The 13,637-nt window shown below is 32.3% G+C and overlaps 1 protein-coding gene across 9 annotated transcripts in view; it reads left to right on the forward strand.

The window, feature by feature from the left end:
* The window catches only part of DPH6 (diphthamine biosynthesis 6), a 178,132-nt gene that overhangs the window by 5,858 nt on the left and 158,637 nt on the right, over positions 1-13,637 (forward strand). For all 9 annotated transcript variants that reach the window (XM_052693900.1, XM_052693908.1, XM_052693901.1 and 6 more), the window contains exon 3: positions 434-627. In XM_052693900.1, the coding sequence (XP_052549860.1) occupies positions 434-627 (194 nt within the window). The remainder of the gene's footprint in view (positions 1-433; positions 628-13,637) is intronic.

A 13,637-nucleotide genomic window follows, 5' to 3' on the forward strand; every position in this document is an offset into this window, starting at 1 on the left:
GTTTTGAAAATTGTGACAAGTCACTGCTTATTTACAGTGTTGTAATGCATTCCATATTTCTTGCACTGAATATGCTGAAATACACCTGGGTTTGTGCCTCTGAGCACAAACTCCTATTTGAATTACCCTATGAATAAGAGAAGAATTGGACCAGTCTTGGATACTTGGATGAAGCAGGGAAGAATACTGAAGGAGAAGCAGACTCCACAGCAGACTCCACGGCAGTTTTCAAAAAGGCAGCATATTCTTGACGTATGTCTGGGTGGAGAAAACCTTTTTTTTTCCCCCATGTTTATAGAGTTAATGTCTCTAAACATCTGTTTGTGCACGAAACAATATTAACATTTAGATTTTTTCAGTGTTTTGAAGTATTATGATTATCTTTAACTGTTGAAATTATATAGCTAATGAGATTATTTCTTAACTGTGACAGGGCAGAGTGATGAATTGGACAGCTATATGTATCAGACAGTAGGACACCATGCCATTGATCTATATGCTGATGCAATGGATTTGCCACTCTATCGTTGCTTCATAAAGGGTACCAGCATAAATACTGGAAGAGTGTATACAACGTGTCAGGAAGATGAGGTTGAAGACCTTTACCACCTCTTGAAACTTGTTAAGGTATGATGAATGAAAAGAATGAAATACTTGAGGACAATTGTATTGCTTCCGTATGCTTTGATTGTTTAAAAAATTTGACTCAGTTATGAATTTAGGTAAATGATCCACTAAGGAAAGCTTTGAGAAAAGTTTTTGACACTCACACATTTAAAAGTTTAATGTCCATTCTTTTGTTCTTCCTTGCACTGTAAATATATAGTGTAACTTTATTCACCTTATTCCCCTTCCTTCCAATATAAGTCAAACTTATTAATCCACATTTCAGGCTAAATCCAAATATTTATATAGTTTCATATTTGAAATGTGTCGTTTGATTACTTGAATGAGAGAATTGAGGGAGGTTGTGCATTTATCAGTGTATGGAAAAAAAGCATCTAAACATTTCCATTTGGTTGTGTGTATGCTGTATAAACTAGGATTTGTTTGTCTGTATGTTGCAGATAGTCCACGAAGTATTAAGGAATGTTTTACAATTATGGTTCTACTGATTTTGCTTCTGGTAGCCCTGCAGCTATATGCCAATTTATATCATGATAGTTGTGACTGCAGTACATGGCACTAAAGCAATACAGTGTATAGGAAAACATGTTTATTGTTTAATATAAATTGTTTAATATAAATATTGTTTAATATGAATTATATATAATAAATAATTTAATAAATAATTATAAATAAAAAATAAATATGTATTTACTTTTATGGATAAAGCTGGTAGACTGCTTTATGAAACTTCAACTGAAGATATTTCTTGTCTTCAGTTCAGATACTGAGCATTTCCTCCTTCATTTTTTTCCACTGAATTGAGATTTAAACCTGAAAGCTTTAGGTTTATTCTTGTATAAAAAAATTAAATTGCAGATTAGACTAAGAATGTGGCTTGAGTGCAGAGTGCTTCCTGAGCCAGTGCTGAAATTGTATGTTACGTTTAACTAAACATCTTCAGCAGGGAAAACTGAGATCATGTACCTGTGTTGAGTATAAGACTACTCCAGAGGAGAATAGTACATGTAGGCTGTGTTGTGCTCTAGAGTGCTTATGGAGGTTTTAAATAGAATGTTCTATAGGAATTGAAAGAAATATGGCACAGCACTTTTATACAATTTTTGAATCATGATAGTATTAGAAATTATAGGGACTACACGTGCTGTCTTGTAAAGCTGCATGGTAGCGGCTTTCTGCCTCTGTGTAAGATAATAAATTACAGATCAATTTAATTAAAAATGGTCAGATTAATGGCAATTAAGATCATACTTCCTTTTCGATCCTTGCTGTCTTTGGAGAAATGGATGCTTGACATAAATTAATGCTAATGTTAGATCATGACAACTTCTGCTTTGGAAGTTAATACATGGTAATTATAACTATAGCTGAAAGAGATGTTATCAAGTTGTCTGGAACCAAATATCTATCTCTTTCCTGTACAGAAATATTAATTCTACTGCATGATATTTTAAAGGCACAAATATTAACAATACATTGCTTTTATGTTAGTCTTTGGCTAAACATGCTCTTATCTATCTATAGCCAAATCTGTCTATGAAACTCCAGTGCAGAGTTTCAGTAGAAGTCTATTCTGATGAATAACTGCATAATTATCAATAATATGTTATAGTCATAATCTGCAGAAGATGTAACTCTTTGTATTTTTAATTTTAAAGAAAAGATATTAAACTTTATTCTGGGTTGAAAGTAACTTTGAAAGCTTTCTATTTTTAATTTTTTACATTTATTTATAGTTTTGTACTTTTACTATGTAAATTTTAATTGCTAGTGATTTCTCTTTAGGATTTTTTTTTCCGGATATGTTAATATATCTCAGTTTGCTCTTTGTTGAAGGCAGGAGAGGAATTCTGAAAGAGGCTTGTAAAAATGCATCCTTAAATGAACATAATCTCAAAACACTGGTGAAAGTAGCATAGATCTGTTTTTCTGTCAAATGGTTTCTGCATAACTGTACAGGAAAGTTGTATTCAGTTGAAAATTGCTTAATGTGCTTTGCTTTCACATGGTAAAGAATGCTTATATTGAAGGTACTTGTTTAGTAAATAATGATAATTTAAACCATATTTGAAAAAAAAAAAAAAAACATGATGAAATTAAATGCATTTGATGTTTATAAAAGCATCATGTTAACATGACTTTTAAGAAATTAAATATTCCTTTGCAGTGCTAGGTACTCAGCGTAACAATCTAGGATTCAAAAAGTGATATTGACTGTTCATGACTATAAACCAGTTAATTTTATTGTCACAAACTGAGATGATTGATTTCATATTTATGAAATAAATTTATATTTACGTTCCACTTGCCTAATATCCTATTTTAGACCATCTTTATTCATTACATGTTTTGAAATATATTAGAGTATTTATGTGATGTCAAAATGTATCTAACCAGACAGTCCTCACCTAATAGCAGTATTTTTGCTTTGTAAGACATGTAAATTCTGAAATCTAATGAATAATTTAATTTATTATCCATAATACTGTATAAGGAGCTCTTATTGCCAGTTTGCCCATGTTTGTTGCTTTGCATATTTGGGCTTTCTCCAGAAAAGTGTATAAGCACTAGAGTTTCTTAGTTATCTGAATTATCTTCAGGGTTTTACCATGTCTCTATTTTTTGAAGTACGTAGAAAAATGTCCCCACTTTGTCCCTTTTCAATGTAATTACGATGTTGCCCAAAGCATTGATGTTTGAAACAACCATATAGTGGTGAAGTAGTGTGAGATGTCTTGAGTGTTGGGTTGTTTTCTATTGAATGTTGGGCTGTGTTCTGTATCGCACGGATTGATAGCTTAGACCTATATTCAGGACAGCAGTTTTTGCAGCATCCAGACTCTAAAAACTAATGCAAGATAACTTGTTCCACTTCTGGGATTCAGTAAATTGTTGTCCTCTTCCAAGTTTCTTGCCTTATCTACTCCATTCTGTGAAAGCTTTCCTTTATTTTGTAAGTTTCCACTGCTGTGATAATTTTGTAGAAATCTAGAACTTTCTTACTGAGCAGTTGCTTTCTTCAAGCTATTCTTCATCTTCTTCTATAATGTTTTTCAACAATTAAGTTTTTTGTAATTAGTATTTTGAAAAATTGTTTCTGTTCATAGCTTCTTTGTAATATATTTGGGTCATATGTCTGTGTATATCTATTATAAAGGATGTAAGTTGATTTTCAGTGTATTTTCTGTTTTAAAAAGTTATTTGCATCAGTTGTTTTTGCTTTGCACTTTGTGGGTTCAAAACCTACAAGATTATGAACAGCCCCTAACATTATACTTGGAAGAAATTAATACTTTGGATCTCGGGACAGAGGGATTATGAATTATGGTATCATCCATTGGTCATTACCTGAAAAATAAGAATTGATGCTGAGTATATTGGATGTATGAAACATTTTAATCAAAGTAACCTTTACTTGTGGCACTATTTCATTTTACCAGGGTTCTGAAAGAAGGAAAGAAATAATGCTGCATCCTTGAGCAGTGGTCTTCTAACTCAGTAGTCACTAAAAGTAATGTGCTTTTTAATTGCAGCAACAAAGAGCTTTTTAATACAGTGTGACTCCCATACTTAATATTTATTTTTTAAGGACAGATAATGATTTTTGACATAGACATGCTCTTACATTTACTGAAGAAAGAAACCTTCCTGTACATCTGGCAGGTAAAATTATAATAACTGTGGAATTTTTTATGTTCATTCAGATTATAATTTTTCTGAGATAATATACATTGTTTGTGCAGGCTTAGATGAAAGAGAGGTAAGTTAAGTCCTCTCATTATTCAGTCAAAATCCCTAGGACTTGAAGGTCTGGAACAAACAGAGTTGGGGCTTGAGATGAATGAATGGAATACAAGATTGTTCTTTGTTTAGGCATTAATTCCCTCATAGAAAATAAATTTTGCTGTTCCTCATTGTTGCAGATATTCTTCCATGGTAATTTCTTCCTTTCCGTTCTGTCTTCAGAACTTAGCTGCTGTAGTTAATGGGTGAAATGAGTTCTCAGTTTCAGTACTGATGCTGGACTTTGTGGTTGTTGCACAGCCAAAATTTTGGGTGGCTGCTCCCAGAAATAAAAAAGCATGGATAAATCTATTGAAGTGTTTCACAACAAGTATTATCTCACTACAAAAATATGTTACAAAAGAGACAGTAACATATTTAGAAATAATCATTCAGTATATAGGTATCTATTTTAATAATCTCCCTGTGTCTTCAGTGGTAGTATTTCCATGATAAAGACTAATCGCATGCTCTCAACATATGAGAATAAGGTTTATAAACTTTCCTAGGAGTCTTAGTGATCTAGATGATACCAGATAAGGAATGCTGATTGACTTCAAGAATCTTTAATATGGGGACTTAAGCATGCTGTTCTTCAAATTAATTTTGTAGTTAATAAGAATTAGGGCAAATTAGGTAACTTCTTCCACTTTCTGATGGGATTCAGAGAGCTTGGAACGGTTCTGTTCTAGTTCTTTGGGGTATTTTTTGTTGTTTTTTGTTTGTTTTCATTTGAGGAAAATCTGATGTTTTTCCTGTTGCAATTTGAATTATTTGTGTTATGTATAGGCTAATTGCTTCAAGTTATATTTCTCAGAAATTTTGAGAGAGATTAAATTATAGGAAGAACTATTTGTCTAAGTAAAATTTCTGAAGTAATCTTGTGAGTACTGTGCATTTTATATTTAACTTCACATGTAATTCAGTGACTGAAGCACAATCCAGATAGAATGAAAGAAATCATAAAATCAGTATTGGAAAAAATATCCTAAAATACAGTAAATGAAACAATGACATTCATTGTTATTTTGTGCCCTCTGCTTGTCATGTTGGTTAAGTAAACGTTTGGATGTTTGGATTTTTTAGAAATCTTTTTGCCCATAGAGATTAATGTGGTATATGAACTTTTAGAAGTTTTACAAAATGGCTTCCAACCTTAATAAGAAATACCATCCAATGCTTCCTTGTAAAGCAGGATTATTTTTTTTAAGGCAAAATATTTGATGCCTTTTTTTTTCATGTAGCATGCATTTGTTCCTCTATAATTCCTCTAGAACGACTGTTCCTCCATTGTGCCTTTGGAGTGAATTTATCTGTGAGAATGTGAATTATCCCTTTGCACTCTTCATAATCAATGGATTTATTTATTATTATTTTAATTGGCTTTTTTTTCTTTTTTTTTTTTTTTTTTACTTCTAATTCTGAAGTGACTTTTTCCATCCAAGGGTTGACCATTGTCAGTAGCTGTGAATAAGAGGATGAGTTAAGGGAAGAGGGTAAAAAGTAATTACACTGATGGCAGTGCTTTTTGGTGCTGTGAAAATAATTATGCATCTTGTTCCATTCAGAGGACAGGGGTTTTTTGTTGTTGTTGTTTTAGTTTGAATTTTAAAAGGAAGTGGGAAGACAGAAATTTTGTAGTCAGCAGGATGCCTGTCATTCTCTGTCTCATCTAAACTGTTCAGGAGGGTTCAGTTTTCCTTCAAGAATGGAATCTTATTTTGAGGTAGTTTCTTACCACGACAAATGTTGAGCTTAATGTAAACAAACAAACAAAAAAAAGTCACTCTATTTCTCCCTGTTAGGTGCATGGAGTTTTTTTCACTCACTCTCATTCTTGTGTTAATACTGATTAAGAAGAGGCAGTGAGACTGGTGGTGAAAGATGGTAAACAAGCCTGAGGGCTTGTTCTGGTCAGTTTTAAACCCCCGATTGCTAGGTTTTCCTAATTTCCCATTTCCGGGCCATCTCTTGTATGACCTTGCTTGCTGAATATGATGCTCTGAGTTGCAGGATTCTCACGTGCATTTGGAAATAGGCAGCCAGGCATTGTTTACAAGACGCCAAATGAACCGTGCACTCACAGCAAGTTTGATAAACACACATTTCCTCCTTTTATCAGTGAGATTGCAGAATGTGAAGCATGAGTTTCCAGTTTTATTCATTCCCTTCAAATCTTTTCCTGTTTAAAAACTGAATCTCACTAATTGGATGATGATACATCCTTGAATTTTGTTTTGCTTTTTTATTATTGTTGTTTTGAATTCCACTTACTGGTCACTGACACTTTATTCCAGTGTCTACCTTGACCAGGTTTGGCAGACGTTCAGATAAAAGCTTTCCATTTGTTCAGCACAGAAAAGGTTCGTCCCTATCAATGTAAAGTGAACGCTAATTAACAGTAATGACTTCTAATCACTTAGCTTTTATGCTCCTCTAGGAGCACTGCTATTATCCAATGTAGTTAAGTGAAATGCTTGTATATGAATCAACAATGCGGTATTTCTTCCAGCAGCTATTGCTCATAATCAAGCTTTGAATAAATTACGATAGTAAAATTGGTTTTAATGTTCTGTGTTGCATGGGGAGAAAGGAATCTCACATATCTTGTTAAATATCTTGAATATTTAGAGAGTTATCTATTAACATTTTGGCATTCAGTATTGTAGTTAAATGGAAAAATATGTTAAAATGTTTAAGTCAATTTTGTAAATGTTATCAAAACTTTTTTCATGGTTTTACTTTTGTTTAAGTGACATGCGTAGACTCAACAGCCTCAGTTACAACTCCATTTGAATTCACTTGCATGTCTGTAGGAATGAGCTACAACATTTCTGAGTTAAATTGCAGTGAAGTTTTACATAGAACTAACATATATCTTAAATTAAGAACTTCAGCAGCTTTAGTCTAATGTTATAGTAGTTTGTTTACTGGGTTAATATTAACTTCTTTTATTAATACCCTGTGGCTAAGAAAAGCTGGCTTTGATGAATGCATGCAACACTTAAAAAGGAGCATGAAAGTAGTGAGACTTCCCTAATACTTGAAAGCAATAGAATAAGATGAAGCGTTTAAAATAAAATTGGAGTGTTGGTCAGAAGCAATGCTAATATAAACCAGGAGCTAAATAGATTGTTACTGGAAATGTGTTCAGCACTTCCAAAATAATTTCTGTTTAAAACAGAATTAGCCTAAAGACACTATATACACCAGTTTGAAGTTTAGTGAACTTTCTCAATTGATATTTCATTTATGGAATGTGTAAACTGTAATGTTTGGAATCAGAATATGGAAAAATCTAGATGAAGCCTATTTCTGAGGTACACTTCAGTTTGGTGGGGTTTTTTTGTTTGTTTTGTGTTTTTTAATCTTTTGTGTTTTTTATTAAGAATTTCCTTGAAATTATCATTTAAATCGCCTACGAGGAATCTAAAATATGTGAAGAAACTGGGATCTTGGATGACAAACTTACTTCTGTAGTTTATTTTTTTTTTATTTTATTTTTATTTATGAATTAAAAAAAAAAAAAAAAAAGTTTTCATTTTCTGTGGCAGATACTTTTTGTGTAGTACCTCTGTCTTTTCATGCTTAGAAACCCAATTCCTTCACAGCTACTATCACAGTTTTTATGCATAGGATTGTGAGTGAGTATCCACATACATTCTGTGTGGTTTCAGTTCTGTTTATTTTGTTCATTCACACACATAGTATAGACAGTTTTCTGGTAGATTTTTTTTCTGTTTACTTGAGCATCTTCTCGGTTAACAGTTATTCTTTGGTTTATTACACAGTCATTGTCCAACTTAATTCGAAAATACCTTTCTTTTAGTCTTTTCTCTTTACATCGGAATTCAAGTCAGTGTTCCAAAAAGTCCTATGTCTTTTGCCATAGTACTATAAAATGTTCTGCTTGTGTTTTTTGCCAGCAAGCTGTTGAAAAAATGAGCAACACCTTTCTCCTCTACAGTTTCATTTAAGTGAATGGTACTATTCATATCTTATTTCAATACTTTGGTACATGGCAACTTCACCCTGCTTGCTAAGGATAAAAATTTTTAAAAATAAAATAAAGAAAAAATATAGTCCTATTCTGTGCTGCAGTAACTAGCTGCTTTGTATTGTTTATATTTCTCATTAGGCAGTAGTAATACATGCTTTAAAATTTATTAGTTTTTAATGAAATATAATTGGAGTTATTTCTAATAAAATGCAATCAAGGAAAGGAGAGCTTTCAGATAATTTAACAGTAAAACATTTATCGAATTTGTCCTCATAAATATTTTTATCTCTGCTCATCCTTTGTGTAAAATTCATTTTGGTTTCTTATGCAGGTGCTAATTTATTTAAGCTAACTTATTTAATGGCCCCTTTGATATAAATGTCATACACAGAGCAGTTGCATGCTTTCATTGCTTTCAGCTGGACACTTTCTGATCAGTGTGTTTAGAGACGATTCTTCTGGAAAGGCTAGAATTTATTTGGTTTGTATTGCTCCAACATGACTATTTTCAAAATAGAAATGATTGTTTTGTATCTGTCATTACAAAAGAAATAAAGCGGAATTGGCCTTTTGCAGATAGCTGTGCAATATGGAGATCCTCTTTGTGTTGTCTTTGTGTTGATAAATTCTGTCTGTAGAACTGCAGAACAGTCATTACTCCTTTTCATGTGGGTTGCGATTAGGATTCCCAGACCAGGTTGCTGTTTGCAAAGGATAAGGCGGTGCTGTGATTAGTTATCTACTCCATGGAAAGTGCTACAAAGGAATATGTCAAATGCGTGTGCAGCAGTATTCCTAGTAGCCTGATGCTCCATTATATAAACTTTTCTTCAGTCCGTTTTCCTTCAGAAACACAGCTTCAGTCTTTTTGCCTCATTACTCGTTAGGTGTAGTTCATTTGCATGCTCTAACTCTGGATTCCTTTTCTTTCTTTATTTGCTGGCAGTTTTCTTTTGGGCCTTTTCTCTGTTGTAACTCGCGAAAACTGGAGCAACAGTGCCCTCTATAGTTCCTCCTTGTGTGCTTACTTCTTACAGCTGGTTGTGAGCATTCAGGTAAAGAATGGGATGTTCAGATTTATTTTTAACTCAAACAAAACCCCTTTTTCTAAAGGAGAAATTTTGATTTTCAATGACTTTTTTTACATACAAAACTGAGAACAGAGGAGACTATTCTGAATCCTCTTGCACGCTTAGAAGCTCTCATCCTTATCTAGTGAAAAACTGAAATTTTTTCAGGCATTTAGGGCATTCATTAAAGCTGGATAGGATTTTGACTTGCAAAGGCTTTCCTGAAGTGTGTGTTTGTCTTTATGTGAAGCTTCATAACAAAATAATTTGGAACTTACTTTCTTTGTATTTACTGTTTCCCTTAAACTAGATCTTGCATGGTCTCTGATGTGCTTACCAGCAGAACAGCTAAGCTTTATTAATGATGTTGTTTTAATTCACACACTGACTGAAATAATTGTTGTTCATTAGTATTGATTTGTATCCAAAACTGATTTACAATGTAGATTTCTCTTTTACCTTATTATAGCTTAATATGCAAATACTTTTTATTCTGTGTTTTCCACAGAACTTGTTGGACAGGGTTAGTATTGAAAATGCATGTTCCCAGCATTCTCATACATACATGTACATTTTCCCTCTCGTTCTGCCATTTGAATATTGTAAACTACAATAAAAACATATGACCTTTTTAAAAATAAATGTTTTAACTTCAGTTTCCTATGACAACATCATAAAAGTCATTCTGTGAAAAGTTAAATGGATTTATTTTAGGATGGGGAGTGTTAATGTATGTGTAGAACACACTTAATGCACTTCTATGAATTGAAAATCATAAGTCATTGTAGTAAATTACAGTTAGTGATGTAACTATTGATGGCTATTCAAAACATTCCTGTATCTCTAATGATTTGTGCAAAACACATGGCTACCCACATCCCTTAGTTCGTTTGGAACAGTAGATAGATAAAAACACCAGCTTGATACATGAAAGAAATGATAAGAATTCTTTTGGAGTAAATAGTATATCACAAGCCACTTTCTACAGTATTTGAGATTCACTAAAAATGAAGATGAAATTAAAATGGTCATCCCTTATAAGAGGCAAGGTGCTTTGAAAATGCAGTGTGTCCAAGCTTTCAGTATTTTTTTTTTTCTTTTTTCTTTTTTGTCTGCCTAGTTTAATTGGTAATCTCTACTCATCATATGAGATCTTTTCTTTTTGCCAGCATGTGTGATTTCATATACTGGAATGTCGCCATTGTGGCATAATGTGCACTGGCTAATCCAGAAAGTACCTCTAATTTATTGCCTGTTAAGATAAAAAGGTTACGCACTTTTGGGTGGCTTGTTTTCACTGATGTTCATTGTTTGTTTCAGTAAAGCAAGTATTATTCTCCTGGAAAAAATGTAATGTTAAATTGAGCAAAATGACTTTACTTCATTCTAAATATAAGTAGAATCGTGAATCAAGCTTAGTTCTTGCACTGATTGCACAATTATTGCTAATCCTACATATTGATTTCTTTATTTGTTTCATTTTTGTTAATGAGCTTTTTCATGCACTGTTACTTTTTTAATACTGACGGAAACTTGTTGATCTCTTTAAATTTTATTTTTTCCTTTTCTTTTTCTGTTTCTTTTTCTTTCTTTTTTTCTTTTTTTTTTTTTTTTGTAAAACAGTAATTTTTTTCCCCTACAGTATGGCTGTACTGTTGGTTTTTTATAGAATCTCGGTAGTGATATTCAAAATTTGATTCTTGAAGACAGGGCAGAAATTGAGAATTAGAAAAAAGTTACATAAATTTCATTTTTAATCATTTAATGCCTACTTTAGATATTATTTAATTTTTTAAATTGAACGTCATGTCATTCTTACAGTAAAGCAAATAAATATAGGTGATTTTTTTTTTAAAGTGTTTTCTGGTTGGCAGTGAGAGAAGGATTTAATTTTAAACAGTGACCTTTGAGACAGACAAGTTGTTGTCTATATGGAAAATAAAAATAACAAATTATATCTTCTTGCAATGAAACTAGCAAATTAAATTTCAACTTAATTAAAATAGCAATAAATTTAGATTGCATTGTAGGAGACAAGGACAGTTTTTCTGTATATTGAGAATGGGCATAATTTACCAAGATTGGGCAAAGAAGTGAACAGAGCAGCCACTACAAATTTCAATAGAAAATGTCCTATTTATTCTGCATACCTTTATTTTTTATTAAAAATGTCAATGATAATTTTATCCCACCTTACAATGATTACCTCCCCTCAAACTTCACTTCATGTAGTTTGATTACGTGTGAAGTATTGAGTGAACAGTATGAGCTCGTTACCTCTTTAGTTGAACATGCTTGTTTTCAAATAATTTGTATAAGCATGGTCACTAAACCATTTTTCAGGTATCCTTTCATAAAATGTGAGCTGATACAGAGTATGTAAGGCTATGACTCAGTATCATCTTGATTTCAATTTTCAGTATTTCGTTGGCTCTGAAATATCAAAAGATATGGAGACGGAGTGTTGGTCGTGTTTTCTTTATAGAAAGTTGTAAGTATCTACATAGGACATCATTTTTACTGGTTAACAGTTGCCTGTGTTATAACAGTAGCTTTAAGGTAAAAAAGCAAATATTGCAATCTAAAATATGTATCACAAAAAGAAATGCTACCTTTTCTCACTGGAAATATTTGTAAAAGTCTTTACAAACTTGATGGACTTCTAATGGTTAATTTTAAATTGAAATGTTAAGACTTTTTTTTTAAAGATGTTCTTTTTATGAGATTTTTTATCTCCTATTTTTAAGATATTTTCTTTTTATGGAACTTGATCTCACAAGGGAGAGAGTGTGTGCTATTTTCAGCGACAAAAGTTAGTATTTAGGTTTTACCTTGTTATCTGATAGCCCATCTGTGTTTATAACGATATAAAGTATAGAAAATATTCTCAGATAGAATTGTGGATAGTCAATAGTCAATGAGTAGTGCTGTTTTTATTTTTCTTTTCCTTTTGTTGTGCTGCTTACTCAGTTATTTTATAAGTAGTTTGAAAGTTGCCTGTAGTACTGCAAGCTGTGTTGGTCTTTTTTGTCACATACTTTTAGGAGATAAAACAGTGATATTGTACCTTGGGATGGCATAGTTGTTACAGAGTTATGTCATCATGGTAGGTACTTTAAGCTACCTGGTATGGCTTTGTCTTCTTGGGTTTTTTCAGCTTCTGTGTTCTTTGGCCAACATACCAGCACACATAAATGATTATTGTGTATAGATACATAGTATTTTATAGAAATTGAGTTTAGCCTGTATGCTTTTTCAGAACTAGGAGCTAGATAACTATTGGTTTTTGTAATTACTTTGCTTAATTTATTAGTCTTTCACATTCATGTAATCATCTTTTATTCTGGTGGTTTGTACTACAGAGCCAAGTAATTATTATTTATTTTATTTCACATGCTTTAACTTTTTTACTTTAGACATCTACTGATTCCTTTTTTGTGTGTGTGTGTGTGTGTGCACCTGTGTGTGTATGTACGCGCGTTACAATAACCCTTTTCTGCCACCTTTTACCCACCTTTGCTACTCATTATCCTCTGGAGACCGGTCGTATGTTCTCAAGGAAAGTCTGTCAGTCATTATTTATTACCCACTTGTCATTGTGACTTATTCATTGCTTACATCACTATTCTCAAAAGTATTGCTGTACAGAAATGGTGAGCAGTGCTCTGAAGGAAAGATCAATAAATGCTTTCAAAGGAAGATTTACCCTGAGACTTGGATCTTCTTTTTAATACTAAATCTGTGCTATTAGTTGTGAGGTGATTTTAATATTTTGACATCAAGTTCTCTGGCACCGAAGATGAAAAGTTAACTAACTTTTATGGAGTAGCGTGACTTCAGCAATTAAGTTTATAAAATCTAATTTTCCAGTTTTCAGTGACTTTTCCTGAATAGCTTATCTTCTGAGCTGAACATAATTTCATCCCCTAATAAAAAGTGAAAAAAAAATCATTTAAATAATAAATATTTGAGAAGATTTATTTAAATTTCAATGCTGCTGTCATGTGTAACATCACTAAGGGAGGAAGAAGATAATTATTTGAAATCCTTATCAGTTAAGGAAAAAATTTCTCTCTTCTCATTCCTATTAAAATTGTTTTGAGAACTTGATGATGTATGCGGTGTGTCCAGAGCAACCAGAGTAATTTAATGTGATA

The sequence above is a fragment of the Tympanuchus pallidicinctus genome, unplaced genomic scaffold (genome assembly GCF_026119805.1).
Source record: "Tympanuchus pallidicinctus isolate F22 unplaced genomic scaffold, pur_lepc_1.0 scaffold3, whole genome shotgun sequence".
NCBI lineage: Eukaryota > Metazoa > Chordata > Aves > Galliformes > Phasianidae > Tympanuchus > Tympanuchus pallidicinctus.